This window comes from Monocercomonoides exilis, assembly GCF_001643675.1.
Source record: "Monocercomonoides exilis strain PA203 chromosome Unknown scaffold19-1596985, whole genome shotgun sequence".
In the NCBI taxonomy this organism is placed as follows: Eukaryota; Preaxostyla; order Oxymonadida; family Polymastigidae; genus Monocercomonoides; species Monocercomonoides exilis.
In genome coordinates this window covers 859,010-882,960 of record NW_027150564.1, presented here as the reverse complement: position 1 = coordinate 882,960, position 23,951 = coordinate 859,010, and the positions used below count along the sequence as shown (strand labels likewise).

At 43.6% G+C, this 23,951-nt stretch overlaps 3 protein-coding genes across 3 annotated transcripts; all 3 read right to left on the bottom strand.

The window, feature by feature from the left end:
* Positions 1-1,028: 1,028 nt before the first annotated feature.
* On the bottom strand, positions 1,029-8,512 carry MONOS_9018 (uncharacterized protein; the record flags this gene model as incomplete). Its single annotated transcript, XM_067879478.1, has 2 exons — positions 1,029-1,131; positions 1,185-8,512. 2 exons carry the CDS (start codon positions 8,510-8,512, stop codon positions 1,029-1,031), a joined length of 7,431 nt encoding a protein of 2,476 aa, XP_067728511.1.
* Positions 8,513-9,642: 1,130 nt separating this feature from the next.
* Positions 9,643-14,288, bottom strand: MONOS_9019 (putative leucine-rich repeat and coiled-coil domain-containing protein 1; the record flags this gene model as incomplete). The annotated part of the gene is made up of 9 exons (XM_067879479.1): positions 13,979-14,288; positions 13,752-13,934; positions 12,360-13,703; positions 12,183-12,257; positions 11,477-12,031; positions 10,682-11,323; positions 10,407-10,535; positions 10,073-10,324; positions 9,643-9,963 (listed from the first exon to the last, which is right to left on the bottom strand). The coding sequence occupies exons 1-9, from the start codon at positions 14,210-14,212 to the stop codon at positions 9,643-9,645; spliced, it is 3,735 nt and encodes a 1,244-aa protein (XP_067728510.1). The 5' UTR covers positions 14,213-14,288.
* Positions 14,289-14,335: 47 nt separating this feature from the next.
* Positions 14,336-23,778, bottom strand: MONOS_9020 (putative cilia- and flagella-associated protein 43). The gene is made up of 4 exons (XM_067879480.1): positions 23,713-23,778; positions 23,416-23,663; positions 14,940-23,359; positions 14,336-14,830 (listed from the first exon to the last, which is right to left on the bottom strand). Exons 1-4 carry the CDS (start codon positions 23,736-23,738, stop codon positions 14,546-14,548), a joined length of 8,979 nt encoding a protein of 2,992 aa, XP_067728509.1. The 5' UTR covers positions 23,739-23,778; the 3' UTR covers positions 14,336-14,545.
* Between the last annotated feature and the right edge of the window lie 173 nt (positions 23,779-23,951).

Below are 23,951 nucleotides of genomic sequence, written 5' to 3'. Positions count from 1 at the left end.
ACAAACGAAATTAAAGCTTCAAAAATGTCAGTAAAAAAAAAAAGAACATAAAAATTCTAATTTCAATGTGAATCTAATTTTGATGAGAAAAAATTGCATAAGCCGGCTTCTATCTATTCAAGCGAGCAACGTAATTCTTCCTTTTTGATAGGCATCGTCTTATCTTCCATTTGACAAGCGCTCTGCTTATTGTTCTGTTTGGCATGCTCAGCACAGCCACGGACAAGGCACAGATAAGCAGAAGGGCAGCATCTCTGCTGAACACAACTCCATCCAATCCCAAACAGAAGAGGATGTTTATGGTCACAAGGAGAGGGAAGTATACATAGAAAAAGAGCAGGATGAATGAAAGTGAATGCCGCGTTAACGATGGGAAGTGGGAAAAGAAGATGTACTGTGCAAAGACGTTGGAGATGAGATTGTTAAAAAGAAGGAAGAGAAGAAGGAGAGACAGCCAAGTGGGAATGAAAAAGATCACAGATGGAATTGAACGAACTGTGGAGAAAATGCTGTTGTCGAATGAATAAGCAGTGTGAAAGCTCAAAAGTGAATGCAATCTTTTTGCTTCGGTCTCATTTTCTCGAAGAATTGACAAGTCATTGAATTTTTGTGAAGGACTGCAGACAGAAGAGGAGTTTACTACAAAAGGAACAGTCAAATGTTCATTTCTTTTGTGCAGTTCTGAATCAAAATGACAAATGGAATTTTCAGTTTGTATGAATTTTTGTTCAATGGGTGATGAAAATGCATGACTGTTTAGGCTGTTTGGAGTGATATATGGAGAAGGAGAAGGAGAAGGAGAAATGCGGATAAAACATAGCACAAGCTGAAATACAATAAGAAAGACCATCAGAAGCACAGCCACATAATGAAAAGAAGACGAAAGGCGTTGCGTGAAAGGTGGATGAAGTGATCTGCTATTTGTGATGTGTTTGTTTGAGGAAAGACTAAAAGATGAATCAGAAGAAGATAAGCTCGAAGAAGGAGTGAAATTAAGACTTGTTTTGTTTGCTTCTTTTTTGTCATGTCTATTCGAATTTCCAAGCTTCGTTAACAAACTGTAAATTCCTTCTTTTGTCTGTGTACGAGACACAAACAAAGGAAAGAGAAAGCGAAACAGGAATATCACCACTGCAAATTCCATCATAAGAGGAATGACAATAAGAAGTGAATTCACATCAAACGTGCTGACGAAATTCCAGATGGAGTCTGCAATTGTTCGAATAGCAGGACTTATCTGCGGCCGATAAGGAGGAGAACCGTCAAAACTGTTAAACGAAGAATTTGCCATTAGTTCATTTGGAATTTCTGTGATATTCTTGCTTCGACCTATCAACGAACGCAAATAATCAAAAGTATCTGCCAAGCTATATTTCATCTCCCAGCTTGGCTTCCACTCAGCCGACAGCCCGCCTTCATTCAAACTGATATGTGCACATATTGCAATGGCAAACAGGCACAGAGATGGATTGCCAAAGATCGCCACAAACAAAACAGACTCGTTGTACAGCAGAGAAGCTAAGACGTGTGTCCACACGCCCAAAGCAGCTGCCAGCGAAAGCACGCCCATGACAACCACAAAGAGCAGTGCAAGAACAAACAGAGGGACAAACACACACAACCAGTGGATGCGAATGAAAGAGAGAAAATGAAGGAAAGAAGAAGCAGCTGACATAAGAATGTCATTCGAGGCAAATTGCTGAGGAGAATTGAAGTTTTGAGTCGTATTTTGTTTTACCCACAAAGGTGGATAGGACATTGTGTGATTGATCAGCCCGGCTCCTCTGCTTTCGATTCTGACTGAGTCGCAGGTGATTTTCAGAGCGAAAAAGAGGAAGAACAAGATCAGCATGAGGTTAGTTGTTCTGGTGACGAACTTAAAAAACGAGCGGTGAGTGAAAGGAAATGGTGAAGGATGCGAAACAGAAGCAGTAGCAGCATCATTTTGTGTGAAAACACTGGCAGTTGGCTCTGAATCTCTCAAGTAATCGAACGACAAACCAGAAGAAGACGGCACAATTGGCAGATTTTCATGAGCACGTGAATAATCTTTCGCATTGACTTCACTTTGCTCTGTTTCTGAGCTTGATAAAGATGAAGATTTTATTCCTTTTCCTTTCAAAGATGCTCTTTTGAGTGTCGAGCGAAGCCATTTTTCGTCGTCGTTGCTGCTTTCGTCTGCGTCTTGCAGTTTTGTGTGATTTTTGCTGTGGAAGCGGAGAGATGTGATGAGAAGAGGAACAGGCGGATCATTTGAAGATGAGGAAGTGGAAGAAGAAGAAGAAGAGGAAGAGGAGGAAGGAGTATTTGAAATAGAAAGAGAATTGGTATTTGAATTGGAATTAGAAGAAGAAGCTAATGAAGAAACAGGAAAGACATAGGAGTGATTGAGATTGCGAAAAGATGAAGACGAGGATGAAGATAAAGACAAGGATGAAGTGGTAGAAAGAGGCAGTTGAAGATCAGACAAGGAAGAACGACTCGAATGATGATGTGGAAGAGAAATAGGAAGAGAAGAAGAAGAAGATGATGATGATGACGAAGATGAAGAAGAATGCGCAGGAAGAGAAAGAGGAGGAGGAGCTGGGGAGAAGAGAATAGAGGCAGCATACGCAGGATGAAGCAACACAAACAGAAGAGTTGAACTGATTGACACAAAAGTCGAACAAATTGAAGCAGCAGTTTTGTTGGCATTGTCATATCCTTCTTTCACAGCTTCTTTCAATCTGTTTGCTAACACTTTATAAAAAGATGTTATTGGATGAGAAGTCAGTTCTCCACTATTTTTGTCATTTGATTGGGAATTTCTATTTGAAATGCTGTTGTTTTTTAATGATTTCTCTTCAGATTGGCTTTGATGATGCGAATGATGTGAATGATGAGGAGAAAGAATAAGAGGAGGAGGCGGGGGAGGAGGAAGCGGAGAAAGAGGAGGGAACAGATCAAAAGCAGTGACGCTTTCAGTCGGCTCATGATCAGAATAACAGGCGCAATTGCTGAAGTTGAAGAACTCATTCACAGCAGAAGCAGCTGAAGACGATGATGATGAAGGTTTTGCAAAGAAGCTCTCTTCTTTGCTGATGTCGACGTCAAATGACATGTTTTTGAAGGAAGGGAAAAGCCATTTTAAAAAGCGGTTGAAAATGATGAAAGGAAGACACATTACTAACACGATAAATGAAACAACACTGAAACATTTGTTTATAACAAAGTTCTTCGCTCTTTGGAACAAAGTTTTATTGTTCTGGTTAGAATGCAAATCAGAAGAAGAAGAAGAAGAAGAAGATGCAGAAGAAGCAGCATAACCCTGCTGAAACAAATCCTCAGGTGCAATATATGAATGGCGTGGTGTGAAGCTCCTGGAAGACGCAGCAGAATACATCGAAGAAAGAGAAGGAGTCAAAAGAGGTGACGAATACATCGACGAAACAGGAGAAGATGTGAATACCGGCAGCGACTCAGACGAATGAGACAAGCCAAAATACCCAGCCGAGTTCTGATTGAACGACGGAGACAAAGAGGAAAGCGAATGAGCTGCGGGGGACTTCAGACTGGAAGCCAAATAAGAGCGGTCAGAAGAGGCATTGGACATCCTGCGTGTGGGCGTGCGGTGGTCGAAACCAGAATATGGGGTGATCGGCACGTCTTCGAACACAGCCTCATCGAGCGAGGTGGAGAAGACGGTGTCGAGTGAGAGAGAGGAGAAGAGAGTGGGAGAGTGAGGGAATTGGAAAGAGGAAGGGAGAACAGAGGGGGAGGAGGAGGAGAAGGAGAAGCGGCGCGCGGGGGAGTCGGCGGATGGGGTGGTGGCAGACAAAGAATTGGAAGAAGAATTTGAAGAAGAAGCAGCAGCAGAAGAAGAATTTGAGGAAGAGGAAGAGGAAGAGGAGAAAGATATGTTGTGTGATTGTGCAGAAGCAGAAACAGAAGCATTGCGTGATGCTGAAGAAGGGTCCATCGTTGAATCCAACGTGAAATTCGAATAAGAAGTGTCGATTTTACTTAATTTTTGTTGCTGTAATTTAGCCTTGTTCAATGAATCGGTTGAAGAAGTGGAAGTTGAAGAGAAAGAGGATGAAGAAGAAGATTTCTGTGGAAATGACGTGTTATTCAATTCCAGAGTAGAAGATGAATCTGTTTTCTCCATTTTCCCATTTATTTCTGTTGCGAATGGAGGTCGAATATGAGGAGAAAGATGAATTGAACGTTTGTTGTAGTTGGCTGAATGCTTTGGAGGTGACGAAGAAGAGGAAGAAGAAGCATAAGAAGCAGAAGCAGCAGCAGCAGAAGAAGAAGATGACGATAAAGACGATGAGGAAGAATTTGAAGAAGAAGTTAACGACGACTTAGTCGGAGGCAGTGGTTTTGGAGCGTCTGAAGCATACGACGGGTAAGCCAACAAGTTTTGGCTCTGCTGAAAGGGGCTGGTATTCGGTGCACGTGGAGACAGCACCTGCGCAGAAGGAGGTCGAGTGAGCACCAAGTTGTTTGCGGTGTGTGCAGGTTCGAGAGATAGAAGAGCAAGAGATGGCAAGTTTGCATAGATGTGTTCAGGAGTGGAGAAAGTGAGTGATCGCACTTGTGAGGTGTAATCACTGTGTCCAAATTCTTCATCTTCTTCTCCTTCTCCTCCTTCTCCTACTTCTTCTCCTCCTTCTTCGTATTCTCGATGCGTCAAAGATGTTCCACTTCCTCTTCCTCCTCCTCTACCATCACCATCTCTACCATACCCAGCTTCTGTTCTCATCCCTCCATTCCCCATAGAAACTGCGCTGTTCCCCTCTGAATTCGAGTAGAACATGGTGCTTCCGAATGATCGCACTGAAGATGCTGAAGCAGAATGCCTGTCTCTCAGCGATTCAAACGAGTAGGAGCGCCGCAAAGGCACATTCGGCTCCTCTTCTCCTTCAAAAGAAAGAGCAGCAAACAGCTGAGAATCCATCAGATGCCCCTTTGATGAGCGGAGGGGTGTGTTGAGTGGAGATGGTGCAAGGCTGTGGGAATAACCTTGTTTGACAGCGTCTTCAATGGATAAGAGCTGAGAATGAGTGCGAGTGAAGTTGCCGCCGAGATAAGAGTGCTGCCCTGTCCAGTCGTCGTACGAGGCTGGCTGCAGCTGCTGGTGCGACTGTTGGTTCTGCGCAGTCAGCTGCTGCAGAAGGAGATGGTGCTGAAGCTGAAGCTGAAGCTGCTGTTGCTGTTGTTGCTGTTGTTGATGAGTCTGATTCTGATGCTGTTGATGATCTGTGGGATGAAGCTGCAATTGAGACTGAGACTGAGAATGAGATTGAGAATGTGGCTGAAGTGGAGACAGAGTGTCTGAATGCTGTTGAAGTTGCTGCTGCTCTTGCTGCTCTTGTTGTTGTAATTGTTGCTGTGACAGTTGCTGCTGTTGCATTTGTTGCATCTGTTCCTGCTGAAGTGACTGCTGCGACAGCTGCATCAACTGCCCCTGATGCCTCGGGGTAGTAGCAGAAGTCAAGATTGGCGAGTTCGCAATTGGTGTGGGGGTAGGTGGATGCCCCAATTTCACCCTCCGCAGAGCTGTCTCTCTGTCGCTGTCAAGCTCACCACGAGGCACAAACACTGTGTCTGCTGATGAAAATGACTGCAGAAAGTACTTGTTGCACTCGCCCAGAGGAAAAGGGCTCTGTTCGCCTTTGTATTCACTGCCGTATTCAGAGACAGTATTCTCGTCGCTTTCTCTCCAGCTGCTTCCCTTTCCCACGTATGGCGGAGAGGGAGAAGGAGAGGAAGAAGACGGAGGAGCAAAAGTTTTGGGCGCTTTGTGGGGCAAATGCGACTGAGAGAATGAGGAGGCGAAATGCGTTCCTTGCTCAGAACGAGGGGAGAAAGGAGCTGTTGGAGAAGAAGGAACAGACACGGGAACATTATCATTGCCTACAATCACCGTCTCATCAACAGACATGGAGCTGCTGTCGAGTGGAAGATGAATGGGGCTCTTCCTCTGCGGAGAAGAAGAAGATGGCAATGAGGATGCAACGTTGAATGCAAAATCAGATGCAAAAAAGTGTTTGACAGGAATTGTGTCTGCAGATGACAATGATGCCATGCTGCGCAAGTTGTCTGGCTTCTGCTGATGTGCTTGCGATGATACAGGAAGTGGTAAAGGCAAAGGCAAAGGAAGGGGCAGAGGGGAAGGTGAGTGTGAAGGAGATGACAAAGGGATTGAAGACTTAGGCGTATCCAAGCTGGATTTCAGAGAAGGCGACAAGTGAGGAAGTGAACGGGAGCTCAGTGTGTCAGGCGATGGATGTGCAATTGTTCCAGAAGCAGGAAGCGATTCATGTGATGAATGCAACAAATGCAATTCGTGCAAGTCATGCAAAGCAGGCAATTCCTGTGATTCATGCGTATCATGCTGATTTTGCAGATCATGCGACATATGCAACTCCTGTGATGAAAGTGAACTGCCTTCTGAAGCAGGCTTTCCAAGTGAAGAAACCATCGGAGAGCCATTTGCCGAAGATGGCAGTGACGGAGAAGGGGTGCTTGTTGAAGTGAGCATATATGCAATTGAGATCGGGTTCGTTGCAACATCATTGTCATTATCACTGCCACTACCACTGCTGCTGCTGCTTCCCTTCCTCAGCGCCTGCGGAAGAACCGGGTAGGAGACATAGTGAATGTTTCCCCTTTGGCCTTTAATCCCAAGCTGCTTCATGATTGTCGAGCACACTGGAAAGTCTCTGGAAGGGAGCGATCTTGGCGAATGAGAGATGAACGAAGAGCATTTCAATTGAGAATCAGCAGCCGACACACTCCGGCCTTTGTAGTCAGACGAAGTTGGGCTTCGCATTCTGAGCATCTTTGCAATGTTGCCCTTTTCGCTGACTGCCAAAGACACAGGAGAAGTTGGATATTTCTTCATTCTAGTACAAAACGGCGGGCTGTTCTCTTTGTCTGAATGCAGAGAAAAGCGAGGAGAGGTTAAAGAAGGCGACGAATAGTTCGAAAGTGAAAACTTGTTCAGCTTCTTTACGAAAGGCGCAGCTGATCTAATCAGTGCCAGGTGTCCCGAGTGTGACGAAGAGATAACCAGATCAGCCAAGTCAGTCGAGGCCCGCGAAAACGACGCTACAAACGACGAAGACACACCGCTGCTGGGCGACGAAAGGGAAGGCAGCACACCAGATGGATGGGCAAATGCCTCTGTGCTTGCATCGCTGGTGGGGCTGGTCACAGGGCTGCAGATGCTCAGCTTCGACTTGTGGCGAGAATGCACCCGCCGTTTTGTCTCCCTCTGCACATTGGACGACTGCTGGCGGAATTCTGGTGAGTTCTCTTTTCTTCTGCTCCTTCTCTCATCTCTGCTTGCCTTCTCGGATGAGCGCACAACAGACAGCGCAACTGTCTCCGCATCTGTGTCGATTGTCTTCACTGACTCACAGCTCCTCAGCTGTAGCGTCGATGTGTATTCTGGCGACAAGCGCGAGTCAGGTGACTTAAAGTCTGTGAATGATGACTGGCTGGAGGTGATCGTAGAAGAGTAGTTCCTGTCTGAGTGGATGCTTCCCAACTGGCTTGCCAGCAGCTCTGCAGGAGGAACAGCAGACGGAGGTAGTGAAGTGTGAGGAGATGCCTGAGAAAGAGCCATCAGCACATGCGAGTCTATTTCACTCTGTTCTTCAGACAATGACGAGCGAAGAAAAGGGAAATGTGCAGCAGCAGATGGATCAGCCAGCGGGTGGATGACAAGCGTGCCTTCAGTTGTTGAGTGGTGCATGTTCTTACCACACAACGACTCTGAACGCGAAGCATTATCGTCAGCAGCATCATTTCCATCATTGCTGATGTTTATTGCTTGAGCTGGTCTGCCCATTCCGAAACTCTGCTGCTGCTGCTGCTTTTCATGGCCTGCCACTGATGAATAAGAAGGCGTAAATTGTGTGTTTGATTCAGTGCCTTCGCCTTCGTCTTTCAATCGACACTGCATTTCGAGCTCTTTCAGCCTCTCTTCCATCTCTTTTTTCTTTTCGGCTGCTTCGGCATTCGCCATGAGCACTCTCAGATTCCGCCGCTGCCTCATTTTCATGCGCATTGCAACTGACGACGGAGCCTTGTTCGAAGGGACAGTCTGCCACGAAGGCGCAGCGATGCTGACGTTGCTGTTAGTGTGTTCTGTGTGCTCATCATGCTCAGTCTGCTTAACATGCTCATTGATTGAATCTAGCGCCTCTTCTGTCTGTGGCTGCATCTGCTGAGATGTCTGCTGAAGTGACTGTTGAAGTGACTGGCAAGGTGATTGCTCTACACATTCCATTTGAGGATTGCTTGTGTTGTTTTCTGAATTGAATGAATTCTGAACAGAATCCGCTTCCACCTCTGCTTCTTCCTCGTATATCGTTTCCACATCGTTCTCGTGCTCCTCCATTCCCAACATGGCCTCCTGCTCTGCCTCCATCATAAGTCTCCTTCTCTCCTTCTCTCGCTCTTTCTCTCTTTCTCGTTCTCTTTCTGCTGTTATGGCATAGTTAGAAAGCGACTTCATCAGCCGGCGCAAAGAGAAGAAAAAAAGCAAAACAAAAAAGATGAAGGCTGGTAGGAGGATAATTGCAAATGACAGGCGATATGAAGTGGATGAAAGTCTGACAACAAGAAGGATGTGTGACAATGATAAAAGATTCCATAAAATTGGAGGGAAGGCATCGTGATTGTGTTTCAATGATGTGAATGAAGCGGTATTTGGTGAAATGGTTGAAGATGAAGAATGATGTGATTTTGATGAAGAAGGTTTCAATACGTTAGAAAGGAAATCGCTGATGGTCAGAATGAAGATCCAAATTTCAAAAATTATCAATGGAGAATTTGCTACCAATGGTGAGATTGAAGCAGCAAATATTTGCTGAGAAGGAAAAATGAAGCTCTTAACCAAAGATATGAATGAAAGAAAAAGCTGATGGATAGTCGATAGTTGATTTCTGGAAGAAGTGTGAAAGAAGATAGCTTCATTTGCATTTTGCGCATCATACCGAAGATGCACTGAATCAGAAAGAAAAGATAAGAAAGTGGTTGAAAAAACAGCTATGAAAAATAGAAAGGCAATTATTTGCCTCCCCATTTGTCCATTTGATATAAGTTTCAGTACCGATGTCATTTGATGAATTTCTCCAAGAAGAAGAAGGAGAAAGCAATATTGTGAATGAATTTTTATAAATCCATCAAGAGTTAAAGAAAGAACAACCGAAAAAAGAAAGAAAAAAGGAGAAGTTACTCCTGTTATCGCCATTAATCTTTCTTCGATTAGAGTCTTTATTTAAAAAACCATGAATTTGAAAAAAACAATATATATTCAAACCGATTCCCACAACACCACAGTCTTTATATTTCTTGCTATTAAAACAGTGGTCATAATAAATAACATGAACAAAAACCAGGTCACAATTGGTAATTGGACAACAATCCATTTCCAAGGTACAATGCTCTCAAGTTTATAGATTAGTAAAAAAGACAAGAACAGCAGGACAAATGATCCCGCAAAAAGGAGAAAATTTGAAATAATATCCACTACATTTGTTCCATGAGCATAGACCTTTATATATGGTGCCGATGGAGTCAATTGAGCTGGTATTTCCATTCAAAAATATATTTGGGTTTGATCAGTTTTCAAAAAAAATTCGTTCAAGCTCCATCTAAATCTGCATCGAACTCCAGAGAAAGATTGTCGCTGCTATCACTTTTTGAATCAAGAGAAGGTAATGAAGGGCTTTTGACAATATTCATCTTTTCTTTTCGACTTTGTTTGTCATCTTCTTTCTTGCTTTGAACTTGAGATCCACTATCTTCGCTATTCCTAACTTGAATTGACTCTCCAAGCGAAAATGGCAGAGACGAAAATGCTCGATGCAATTGCCTAAGTCTTTCCTTCATCAGAAGTCTTTCCTTCTCACTTTTCATCAGCTCCTTTTGCGTTTTGAGAAAATCTTCTTCTTTTTGTTTTGCCTATTTTACGATTCAAAAAAATAAAAGAAAAAAATGATAAAACAAAGAATAAAAATAAAACAAAGACCGTTAATTTAACATTATTCATTTTCAAAAAATAGTATCACACTTTTTGAAGAGCATTTTTGATTGACCTATCTTTTTCCTTGATGATGCTTTGAAACGAATCAACTGTAGCTTCTATTTCTTTCACTTTTTCGTGCAGAATTAAACTTTCATTTTCCTTTTCCCTCATCAAATCTTCATTCTTTTCAAGTCTTTGCTTTAATTCCGCATTTTCTTTCTCTGCTTTTTCCGCATTCGATTTTGACTTCGACAGTTCTGATTGAATAGTGCCAAATTCATGCTGAAACGCTGTCAACTAATAATAATAATAATAACAATGCAATCATTATCGCAATCATAATTTCTTTAATTATAAAAGGAGAAAAAGAAAAACAGACCTCCTTTTCGATGAGATTCAGTGCTTCGTCCTTTTCTGCATTTTGCTCTTTGAGTTGGCGCAATTTATCTTTCAGAATGGATTTGCTTTCGCTCAACTGCTCGTTTTCGTTCAAAAGATCCTCAATTTCCTTGAATGCAATTCAGAAAAGAAGGAAATATCAGATTTTTTTTGAATAAATAAAAGACAAATACACATTCAAAAATAAATAAAGAAAAATAAAAGAAAGTGTTAAAAACATTACAAATAATTATTAATCAAGATCCATTTACACACCTTCTCTTTTTCACTGATCTGTTCAAACAATCTCTCTCTCTCCTCGTCCACTCCTCCGTTCCTCTCCTTTGCAGCACTCAAATCCTTCCGCAGCTTCTCCAGCTCTTCTTTCTGCCTCTGCACATCGCCCGCCTGCGCATCACACAAAATGTCTTTCACTTGCAACTTTTCAGAAATATCTGACATTTTCTTCTCAAGTTCGGTTTTTTCTGCTTCGACTGCTTTCTTTTTCTCCTCTGCTTCACGAAATCTCTTAAGCGCTTTATCTCTTTCCTCGTTGGCTTCTTCGACCTCTTTCTTCATCCGTTCCACAGAAAATTCAAGTTCCATACGCTCTTTCTCAATATCCACCAGCTTGTCCATCTTTTGCCGCATCTTCCCGATTTGCTTATCACATTCTATTTGAATGTCACGCAACTGCTGTTCCAATTCAGATCTTTTCGCCTTCTCCTCTTTCAGCCTCTTTTCGTGCTCTTTTTCTGCTTCGTCTGCTTTTTCTTCTGCCATCTTCAGTTTTTTCTTCAAAGACAATCCAGTTTCGCGCTCAGATTCGATTTTCCCATTCAAAACTCGCTGATTCTCTTCTGCCTCAGACATTGCTGCTCTCCACGTTTCCTCCTTTTTCAGCCATTCAGCCAACACCTGATCATTTCAATTGAAAATAAAAACGAAATAAAATAAAGAACACAAAGAAGAATAAATTGGGGAATAAATAAAAGTGGTTGCATAAATGTGAAAATCATTGAAAAAATAGAACCAAAATGCCCAAAAAATACTCCCAATTTAACAACAAACTTTCTTCATCTCTTCAATTTTCACTTCCTTTTCGATCAACTCATTCTCAGCTGTCTCTAATGCATCCTTAATTGCTTCCTTCTTCTTCTTCTCTTCTTTCAATCTCTCTTCCATTTCAGCCACTCTTTTCCCTTCTTCCTCCATCCTCTCCATTTCTCCTTCACTCACTGAGAAGCACAGCCTCTCTAACTTCTGCTGCATCATCCCAAGTGAATGCCCATCCAGGTCTGCCAGCATCTGAAGTGTGTCTTGCTCTTTCTTCTGCGCCCCTTCCTTCCACTTCTCTTCCTTCCCTATCCACTCACTGATTTCACTCACACTGCTTTTGATCTTTTTCTGCCCTGTCCCACTCTCTTTGATTTCTGCCTCTTCCTCTTCCAGCGCACGCTCCATCCGCTGCAGCACATTCAGAACGCGGTCTGTGCCGATCTCCATGTCCTGCACCACACTCCGCGTGTCTGCTGCAAATCGGGCAGCGTTTTCTGTTTCGCTCTTTTTTTCTCTCTGAAGACGGCTGCACTCGTCGCGCAGATCGGATAATTCTGATGAAATTGACTGTTTGCATTAGCAGTTGTGCATATTTAATGAATTACGGAATTCGGACATTTGTTCAATGAATTCATTTTTGATCACAATAATTATAAAATTTCCATTTACAAATAGAAGAAAAAGAATAAAAACAGTGAAAATTATTTTAAAAACAAACTTTGTTTTGTTTCTGAGCAGAAGTTAATTTGTCCTTGAGCTCATCTATCTCGTCAATAAATTCATCTCGGCGTGCCTTTTAACAGCAAATAATAGTTGAAGAATCCAAATTTAAAAGAATAGAAGAAAAAAACATCAAAAATTCATTCAAATTGAAAAGCACGAAGAGCTTGCAAACCTTTTCTTCTTCAACTTCTGCTCGTAACTGCTCCAGCTGCATTTCTTGATCTTCTTTCTCTTTCAGCTTCTGCTTCATTTCTCGAATGCTTTCTCTCATTTCATTCATTTCACTTGCAAATTTATCTCTTTCATTTCTTGCTTCCATTCTGTTTCGTTCCAGTTCTTCGCATAATTTCATCTTTTCTTCAAGCTCTTCCTTGACTCGTTTCAATTCGTCTTCCATCTTCCTCTTCTCCTCTTCAAAATAAGCTTCTTTCTCATTCATCATATTTGCAATTTGCGCTTCTGCTGCTTCCCTGTCATAACTCTGCAAAGTAGGTGAATGATAAGGCAAATTTTGTGGTGGAGCTACAGAAGGAGCTGCCTGCTGCTCAACAAGCAACGGCTGTGAGGAGAACTGTGGAAATTGTGGATAGTTCTGTATATGTCTAACAGATCTGACAACTTTTGGCTGGCTGATTATTCTGATCTCGTCATTGTCGCTTTCGAAGAAGTTCTCTGGCGAAGATTCAAAAGATGCAGATGACATTGAAGAAGCAGAAGAATCAGAAGAAGCAGAAGAGGAAGAAGAAGCTGCATCGCTTTCATTCACACTCTGTTCATCGCATGAAACAGGCTCCCATTTCAATCGGTGATGACGTCTTTTAGCTGAGTCAGAGCGATGGGCTTGCTTGTTCTCTTTTGACCTCTGCTTTTCTAACTCCTTCTGCTGATCTTCCATCTTCTGCCGCACACTTTCCAATTCCTTCTCTCTTTCTCTTTCTCTGCGAGCAAGTTCCTCCTTTTCCCTTTCTTGCTCTTTCTTGATCTGATCAATCTTTTCTCTTTCTTTAGCCAATTCATTTTCTTTATCTGCTAATTCTTTCATTTTCTGTTCTTTCTCTTTCTCTTTCTCTTTTTCGAGTAGGTACTTGGCTACTGCTTTATCAATATCCTCTTTCATTGACTGCTGTTTCAGATTTGATGATGTTCCTTCATTATCCATCTCATCATCACAGGCACGAAATTTGTTTTCTTTAATTGAACTCTCAAGTTCATATTTTTTGCTATTATCTTTGCTTAAATCAGCTCTTTGTCTTTTGCTTGGAGATTCTCGAGCAGCTTTCTCTTCTTTTGGCTGCTCTTTTTCTTTGATTGTTGTTAATCGTGAATGAAACGCTGGAAGAGAACGAGGAGGAGATTTAAAGACAAGAGTCGCCGATCCGTCAAGATCGGCGAGCTGAGGAAGCATTCGAAGAACAGATGATCGATACCCCACAATGCGGCACATTGGGTTGGAAAGGAAAGGAATTCCATCACTTCCAACAAGCGTCATGTCTTGGAGAAGCAAAGTTCTCAGATTCTAATTTAACAAAAAAAAATTGACATCAAAAAATAATGGCTTGCATACAGAAAGACTTTTGAGAGGTGACAGGTCTTGCACTAAAGATAATTTATTGTCCGTTAGATTTAAATACTTCAGCGAACAATCAGTTGGAAGATCAAGAAAGCCAGAAATATCGTTTATTTTGTTGTAAGAAAGGTCAAGCGATTCTAAATTACTCAAAAACTTTAAGCTGCATATCCTTTGAATCTATTTTTGTTTGAGTTGACAAATGCAAAAAAGAAATAACACACATTATTGTTCGAAAGAATTAACACTTTCAACTTTCTTAATCTAGCAATTGGACCAAGTGATACAATTCCATTTTCTGAGAGATTTAATTTTTGTAAATTGACAAATTTATCAATTCCTGTAACATTTTTCAACCCACGATTATAAAATGTGCACGAAATATATTGATCTGGAGGATTTCTTGGATTTTGAATGACTTTTCTTGCATCTTCTGATAAGCCGCAAGTCAATTCCATATTTTTGAAAGCCTTTAATTTTTCAGTAATTAATTAGAAAAGAATATTTTTAATTATTTATTGTTATTCATATTATAATGGTTCATTTTTCGACTTTTTTCCTGATAAAAAATAGATATTTCATGTTGTTCATTGTATGTTAGTAATAACAATTTAATAAATAAAAATATTTTGAAAAGTGAAGGATAAGAAAATTCTATTCATTTTGGAAGTGAATTTTATTTTAAACAATAAAAGTATATCAAACATTCAGAAGAGAAATGAAAGAAAAATTTGATTAAAAATGAAATTGAAGAAGTGTAATGAGAATTGTGAAGTGATTGAACTGTTGATCTATCTTTCGTCAACGTTCCCCATTGGTTGCCTGATATTCTCAAAGGATGAGAAGGTCTTTTTCATAAGCCTATCAACTTCAGCACGTAATTTGGATATCACTTCGTTCTGTTCTTTTATTTTCAACTTCATATTCCCTTCAGACATTATCTCTTTCATTCTAATCTCTGACCCACGATGATCGTCTTGTGCCACTCTTGATGCTTGTATTTCATAGACACGTCTTCTCTGTGAAACGGAAACTGATGCTTCGCGAATACGATCATCAAGCTGTGCATTTTCAAGCTGAAATAATAAAATACAAACAGATTGAAAGCAAAAATAAATAATTATTGTAAGAAAACATTAAACAATAGTTAAATGTTCATTTCAGAAAAAAACATGAAATTGAAACCTGTTTTGCTTTGATTTGCGCCTCCAGTTTCTTCTGCTGTCTCCACAGCTCATCGATCTTCTTTGAAGCAGAGTCCTTGAGATACTCTCTCTTCTTTTTCAGCTGCTCCTCCTCTCTTTTGTGCCTGCTGTCATCTCCTGTCCTCACAATGTCCTGCAATTCTTTCGTCACTCGCATAATGTGGAACTCTGATATCGTGTTTGCCTCGTCCACAATCGCCATCGTCGCTGCCTGAATCTCCCACTCTCTCCACTTGATCGACTTCAGCAGCGTGCCTGCATGTTTCAGCAGCTGCAGTGAGTGCTGTGCTTGCTGTCTCAATCTCCCATTCAGTGCTAAGATTTCATCTCTGTGAACAAGAAGGGCATCTGCATAGGATGTGATACAGGGCTGTGGAGGAACCTCAACCTGCCCTTGCAACAGACGCAGAATGAGCACAAGATCGATGTCTGTGTACTTCGTTTTCTCTGCACAGCGCTGCTGAGCTCTCTTCACTTCACCCATCTCTGCCTCGATGGCGCTGATGCGGTCAGTCAGATACTGTTTGTGCGACACAAGCTCATTCATGTGCTGCTGAAGCTGCGTGATTTCCTCTTCCAGTTTGATTCGCTGCTGCCTCGCTTCGTTGATCGTCCGCCACAGCTGCTCGTCGTCTGCTGGGAGAACACCTGCCCCATCCACTTCTGGTTCCAATGGCACCGCCTGCGTCTTCGCCCGCTGCCACGCCACAAACGCATCATGCGCTAGAAACGGGTCTAAATTCGACCGAATAACAGAAAGATACATCGCTGCATGCTCTCCAAACACCTCCCGAAGCCATTTTTCGTCGGAGCGGATTTCACGTAGGTATTTTTTGAGCTCTTCTCTTTGCTGTCTCCGTTTCTCTCTCTCTTCTCTCGAGACATCTGCTTTTCCTCTTCCACCAGTTCTTCTCTTTTTGATCCTTTTCTCTCCTTCTCTTCCCACAAAATTGCCATTTTCATCGTACATTTCTTGCTTCCCATCACCTTCCTCATTCTCCTCATCGTTTTCTTCTTCACTTTCCCCTGTATTTCTTCCTTCAATTGTTTCATCTTTCTTCCATGCCTCTCTTCCTTTAGCTGCTTCCTCTTCTTCCTCTCCTTCTCTTCCATCCACAAACCTTCCTTCGCTGTCAAGAATTGTTGGAAGTCCTCCTTCACTCGCCAGCTGATGCACAGCCCATGCTTTGACACTCAATGTATCGTCTCTGTCTTCTCTTCCTCCTGTCCTCATCCCATTCATTCCACTCATCTCATCAATTGCTGAATCAGCTCCTCCTGCCCCATGCAGTTTGCCTCTGTATGCATTCATTGCCACGCTCAATGCTTCTGCACGTGATTGCTTGTCTCCGAAGAATCTTCGCACTTCTCTTTCGAGCATCGCCTTCGTCTCTGCATCAACTTGCTTCACTCTTTCTTTGATGTGCGCTGTCTCCTGTTTGATGACATCGATGTGCCGTTCTGTTTGCTGCTGCATCGCTTTTCTCTCTTTCTTCTCTGAAGACAACTGAGCATGTTTCATCCTCAGCTGTTTATCTTCTCTCAACTGCCCTTCCTGTGCAAGTATTGATTCAGATAGCTTTGTGATCCACATCTCGTTCTCAAAGCACCGCTTGGACACTTCTATGCGCTCCAAAAGCAGCTCTTCCAGTTTCTCGTCAAACAAACGAAGCGACTCACGTGCCGTCTCCGCCAGCAGCTCCAGCTCGTTCTCCTTCGACTTTCTGAACTTCGCAACTGTCTCCTTCTTCTTCAGATACTCTGCCATTGCTGCCTTCTGCTCGTCTGTGTACTTCTCCGGTGGAACAGTGTCCATCCAGGGCTCTCTCACAATCTGCATTGTAAGCAGAGACTCCTCACTCTTTGCCTGTAATGTCCCATCCATCATGTCCATCAGCGCACGCTTAGCCGATTCTGGGTCAAGAGGCGCTTGTGATGTGTTCCAGCCTTCTGAACCACCAGCAGACGATGAAGAAGTGGCACCTAACGTCGCAGCAAGCAATGAAGCTGAAGGCAAAAATGAGTTCTTTGCTCCGTCTTTTTGAGAGGCAGAAGAGGAAGAACCTGTCTGCCCAGATGAAAGTGAAGCTTTTGCAGCTCTTTGCTCCAATTCTTCAATTACCTCTCCGTCTGTCACACTCCACACCATTTCTGGCTTTTCCAGCGGATGTAGATGAAGAAACGGTGCAAAGTTAATCTTCTTTCTTGCTTCGGCTGCTGCTTGTGCTTTTCTCATTCGCTTACCATCTGATCCAAGTTGTGACTGATTTCCTTGAGCACCTTGTGATCCCAAAGGAGATCCAGCCATTTGAGAAGAGCCATCTCCACCGTTCTCATTGCCCTGTGTTTCATCTTCATCTTCCTCTTCTTCTTCTGCATCTGGCCCATTGCCTGCCTTGTCCGATGCCTCCAGCTGTTCTCTGATATCGTCAATTTGCTTCTGCAGCCTCGACACCTTTTCTATTGTACTCTCTTTCTCCTTTCGCATCTGCTCAAATTTCTCGTTGAATTCTCTACGGAGCTGCCTTGTGATCGATGCCAAAAGTGCCATCTGCGTGAGCTTCCTCTGCACAGACACAAGTTGCAGGGGATGATACAACAGCAGAGTGTCATGTTGTGACAGCTTCTGCACATCCATCAGCACATCTCCAGACAAGTCGCTCTGTTCATCTGCGCCTGTCGGAACAAGCGCGGGATTCTGAGCAGCAGAGCCTGAAGCAGATGCACCTTGTGACGCATTCGATGAAGAAGAGGTTGATGATGAGGAAGCAGAACTGCCAGGAAGTGCAATGTTCAAAAGATTGGAAATGTTGTTCGATTCTGATCCTTCTCCCGCGGCTGTGTTGTCTCCATCTCCACTTCTCCCTCTCTCGCTGCCACTTTTGCTCCCAGCAATGTTCAGGATGTTGTCTGCATTGCGATATGCATTCTTCGACAAGCCCAGCTTGATTTTAATCGAGTGTTCAACAGGAAGAGCGTGCGATGTGAGCGAATATTCTCCGTTCTGAAGTGAAAGCTGTACAGCGCCAGAGCTATCTGCAGAAGAGGACGATGCGCTGAGCATCGCTGTAACAGCTGCTGGCTGCCTCTTCTCCACCAAAGTGCGGAAGAGTGTGTCTCGTGGCTGCCTGTGGAATGAAAGAAGTTCCATTCGTCGCATTCTTCGGATGATATCCAACTTCCTCAGAGTTTGCGGTGACTGCTTGGCAAGAGCAAAATTATACACTCGCAATTTGGGTAGTTTTGAGGAAGGCAAATAAGAAGCAGAAGAAGTGGGAACAAGCGCAGCGGAATTTGAAGATTGCTGGCGTTGTTGCTGAGGAGACAGCTGAGCCAAAGGAGAACTTGGATGTTGCGATAATAATGTCTGATCCATTTGCACTGTTGCTCCCAGCTGAGCATCTTGTTCATTGTTCTCTTCCGCTGCATTGTCAACTGTGTTGAATGCAACCAGTGCTGATCCTTGCACTTCCATCGTGTCCCAACACAGCGCTTTGATTCGCAGTGTTCGAATTGAACTCATCAGCTCCTCTTTCCTCACCTCAGCAGTCACTTCTCTTGCCTGCCTTTCACTGTCCTTCTTCAGCTTTTCCCTTAGCTCTGTGTCAATCACAACCTCCAATCGATCCAACCTTTCTGCTTCAGGCGCGTTCTTGTTGCGAGCAATAAGATCAGAAAGAGCCTGTCTTATTCTCTTCATCTGCTCCTTCAACTGCTCGTTGACTGACACATACTGCCGTATTTCCTCTTCCTCCTGTTTCCGCTGCTTCGCCTCAAAGAACAGCGGCTCTTCATCGTCTGGTGTGAGGATCTCATCTGCATCTCCACTCGGCATCAGATGTGCTGTTCCCGCACGACGTGACATGGCTCCATCTTCCATTGGACTGTCTCTTTCGTCTGAGGCGTCTCTTCTTCTGTGCCTCGAAATTGGAGTCGACAGTTCGTCCATCCGTCCAGTGCTGTTCTTTCTGTCTCTATCTTCTCCTTCTTCATCCATGTCTTCTCCAACAAACCTTCTTTCTCTTCTTTCCCTTTCTCTTCTTTCTCTCAACTCATTTCTCATCTCTTCTCTCTGCTTCTGAATAAACTCGATTCTCCTTGGTACCTCCTTCATAATTGCTGATGCTGCCACTTCTGCTCTCGTAAAGTGCTCATTCGGAGTGACTATCCCATTCAACGATGTTGTCTGTCCACTTCCTCCAGCCGTTGTCTGCGCTCCAAAAGCGCCTCCTTGTTTGAATGTCTGTGTGAGGTGCGGCTGATGCCCCATGATTGGCACAAGCTCAGGAGAAGGAAGAACAGGAACCTCCCATCCGAATGCACACCCATCGTGTCCAGTGGAGATGGCGTGGGTGGATGTGGGAGAGAATCTGATGCAAGCACCTCCCCCGCGGAATGGATCGTGTGATCTATGCAGAAACAGAGGATGCACTTGAGGAATGCCCATTCCTCCACCAATACCAGGAATGTCACCACCAGCAGCGAGTGAAGCCTGCTGCATCTGTGAGCCAAGCATCTGAACTGAATGAAGTGCCAAGCAGCCATCTCTGCAGACAGCTGCAAGCAGCTTTCCGTCTGGCGAAACAGCTAGTGAGTCGACTGTTCCGTTCTTCTCCATCCCTCCACAGGCGCCCGAACACGCAAAGAACGAGGCTTCGTCTGTGGACTCGCTCTCCTCCATCTCCAGCGGCAGACAATACAGCCGAGCAATCCTGTCTCGTGTGAGTGCAAACAGCGAGTGCTCATTCAGTGAAGAGAGATACACAGCCTGATGATTGAGCGACGCATTCTGCAGTGCTTGTGCTGCAGCTGCTGCTGATGCGCCTGTCCCTGCTCTTCGCCCAGGTGCTGCCTGAGGAATGGTCGGTGGTACAGGAAGAGGCAGCGCAGCGAGTGAGTCTGCAGGATATTCAAGATGCACAGCAGACTTTTTGATCAAAAACGACGGAATTTCGTTCTCTTCGCTTGTTGTGTCGAGTGGAGGTGGGGTGATTCGGAGCACATCTCCATTTGACAATCCCACCAGAGCTTCAGAGCGGGTGCCGTTTGTTGCCCATGACAGAGAAAGTGCAGGGTGCTGCAGTGTCACATAGCCAAAGAGAGAGAAGTTGCGTGCTGGCCGACCGTCCAAAATGAAGAGCCGGGAATCATCGCTGGTAACACCAATGTATTGGCCATACGGATGGTATCTGAGACACACCACAGCCGATGTGAACAGTCGAACACGGTGAAGAAGACGCAGTCCCTTCTCTTCATTTTTCAGAACTTTCTTTTCATTGTTTGTAGTATCTTGAGCTTCTGCAGGTGTCAACTTTGCCAGAGACTGCGAGTGTTGTGAAGAAAACGACTGATTTCTCTGCATCTGCTGTTGAAGAGGCGTTCTTGAGCTACCTGGTTGATTGCCCATTGGCGTTCCTGGTGTTGCACTCCCTTCTTTCCCATCTTCCAGTGCACAGAAGTCTCTTGCATCATATATCCTCACTGTTCCACAGTCTGTCCCAACAACTAGAAGTCCAGCACCACTGCAGAACGACATTGCCTGTGCTGACACACCTAATCTTATCGTTGCTACCATCCTCACTCCATGGCATGCAGTACGCGGTGCAGGCTGCTTTGTGGGTCTTTGATGAATGCGCCTTCTCTTCGTGTGCGGGCCTTTCTTTCCAGACCCTTCTCCTCCTTGTGATCCTCTCCCTGTATTTCCCCTTCCTGCTCCATCGCCATCAGCTGCATCGCCTGCTCCACCGTCCATTCCAGGGCGAGAGCGTGTTGACCTTCCAGTCTGCAGCACGTTTGAAGGGTCATTCAAATCAGCTCCGTATTCGTCGTTGTCTCCTTCTCCGCCAGCTCCGCCCATCTCATCTTCATACCCTCCCCCCATCCTGCTGGCACCATCGCCTTCGTCTCTCATTCCTTCATTGTTCCCATTCGCACCACTTCCTGATTCTCTGTTGCCTCCTGCTCCTTCCTCGCCTTCACCTCCTCCGCTGTTCATCGAGTCTGACTGGATGATCTGCACAATCGGTGAAGACAATTCATCTCCTTCTCTTCTGTCGCGTGTGGAGTCGAGTGTTGGGTCAGTGGTCAGATGAAACGGAACGCCAACTGCATCAAACCAGTCAAGATCCATCTGCGATGACATCAAAATCAATTCAGAAAGAGCTTCTTTATCTTCGCTGTCATTAGAATCTGACCTCGCAAATTCGTTGTTATTTTGTTCATTTCCTTTGTTTGATGAGAAATCGTCTTCATTTCCGAGTGGCTGAGGAGGTGCAAAAGAAGGATCTTCATCGGAATATTCCTCATTTCGAGCAACTTGTCCGTTTTTGCGCCTAATGATGTTTGAAAGTACATTTCTTTGAGTTTCATTCAGTTCCGCCGCATCCAACTGCTCAGCAGTCGCAAAGCTCTTTTCCATCTCCTTCAGACGCTGTCGAAGCAGCCTTCGTGGTGCGAGTGTGTTCAACATTTCGCGTGTGCCTTCAACAAATGACACATCGTTGCCTGCGTTGTGCTGCTCCCAAATGCGAAGCGTAGCATCTTCCCCTCCGACTGTCGCAAACATCGTCGGTGACAGCCACTCAACAGCTGAAACAGCTCCGATGTGGCGGTCCATCACACGCACATACCTCAGCTGCATACGATCAATTGCTCGAAGATGCTGAGAGAATTTGCCTTTGGATGTATTTCTTTCGTTATCATCGATCAAATCATCTGAATTTCTTTCTGTATTTCTCCTTTTGGAAATATCTTTTAGATTTCGCTCTTCACTTTCATCTTCATCTGCATCATCATTTTCATTGAAAAATGAATATGATTTCAGCAGATCATCTGGGCCGATTGTTGTAACCTCTTCTATTTCTCCATCATCCATTTCTAACTCATTTTCATCTTCTGCATTTTCTTCTCCTTTTTCATTCAAAACGCCTCCTCTTCCTCTTCCTCTGCGCATCACCCTTCCCAGCTCTTCCCAAGAAACAAGACGGTATTTGTTTCTTCTGATGGCATTGTTTCCTCTTCCACTCACATCTCCTCCAATCTGAGACGATGCTCTGGCCAATCTTTCTTCACCTTTATAACCATCTACTCCATCTTCACCGTTTCTGTTGAGTGTTGCATCGTCGACTGTCCTCTCCTTCCATTCGCTGCTGTATCCGCTTTCTCTTCTCTCGTCCAGCTCCATTTCTGCCATCTGCTCTCTCATCAGCAGCTGCCAGATGCGCCGCTCTTCGAGTTCTTCGATGTCTTCCAGCGCCGCAAGAAACGACGCGCCAGACGCAGAATTCACAAGAAGCAGCTGCATTCGTGCATCAGTGTCGAGAGAGAGAATGGATGTTGCACAGAACGGGAGGGAAGAAAGAGTGGGATCGGAATCTGTTGAAGAAGAAGAAGAAGAAGAAGAAGAAGAAGAAGATGATGATGAATTGGGCATAAGTGTGAGAGAAGGCTGATGTGGTGAAAGAGCAGAAATTGAAGTGGCAGCACCGAAGGAAGTGTGATTGCTGGATGATGCAGAAAAGGAAGGAGAAGAAGCAAACGATGAAGATGAGGCAGAAAATGATGGAAGACTCTCCAGACGAAACGAGTGACGCAAATGCAGAAAAGGGCAACTGAGATACAGCAGCTGCCCGTCCAAACAGCCAGCAAATAAGCCGTGCTTGGTGAGTGCAAGTGAAGATATCGGAGAACCAGATGGGATTCGCGTCTCCTCAGTAAATGTTTCCTTTTCCGAAGGGCTTCCGGAAAGCTGTCTATCAGCATCATATCTTGTTTGTGCTTGATCGGCATCTAACGATGATTTCCCGCGAAAATGCAACTCTTCTGCATCAAAACGAAATATCTGTCCCTTTGAGGTGCCAATCAGAATACCCTGGGATTGCGGAAGCCACACACAACATAGAGCATCTCCCATTTCATCAGGAATGCGGTACAGCCCAGGCGTGAGGAGGCATGTGAGTTCGTGAGGCACCATCGACATCACAAACACATATCGATGGGATAACACACAAATTTCATATCTATTTTCAGGGTTGAAAATAACTGTGTGCCATTGAGGAGGATTAAGCGACATCTCCAGCATATCAACTCCGTTTTTTGAATCTTGTCCTTTTGATTGAGAAATTGCAGAAGGAAGCGCTAACCCTGAACGCTTTGTCGTTCCGAGCTGTCCTCTGCCTGTTGCTCCAAATGACTGCTTGTCTTTTCTTTGTACATATAAAGGATTTAAACAAATATCTTGAGGTTGTTTTTCTCTATTCAGATAATAGTTACAAAGATGAGGCTCTCCATCACGATTCCAATCCCATATCGTAAGCTTTGCTTCGGGTAGAGACGATAATGAAGCGAGAAAACGTCCATCGCGAGAAAATGCCAAAATTTCAAATGGAACGAGAGGATAACCTTTAATAAATTTAGTTTAAAAATAATTAATATTGATTATCAACAAAATAACAAACCAGGAAGAACTTGAATCAATTCCATTTCAGGAGATTTTAAGATGGAAATCGATGGAGTTGAATCTCTCGAAGCAAATGCAATGTGAAATGAGGATTGAGAAACTGCAAAGCAACTGATTCCGTATGAAAGACCCCAAATATGAGACATTGAGCCTTCCTTCAGATTTGAAAGGCATACAGATGTACCGCTTAAATAAGCAAGTTTGTTCTCAAACAGCTTTGGCGGGGTTGTACTCCCAAGTGAAAAGCTATATGCGAAAGTTTATTAAATGTAAAGTTAAAAAAGTCTATTCATACCTCAATTTCGTGGGAAACGAAGCCATGATTGAGCAAATAATAATTCAAAACGGTTGATCAAATGATACCAATATATGTTTCTCAAAATTATTTGAAGATGATTAATGATGCCAATACTCTCACCCAAAAAAGCATAATTTTTCAGAAACTTTTTTTTCAAATATTTTAACAACCCAAGTTTATTTTTATCTGGCATTTCAATTTTTTGAAATGATAATAAACAACTTTTTTCTCAATTT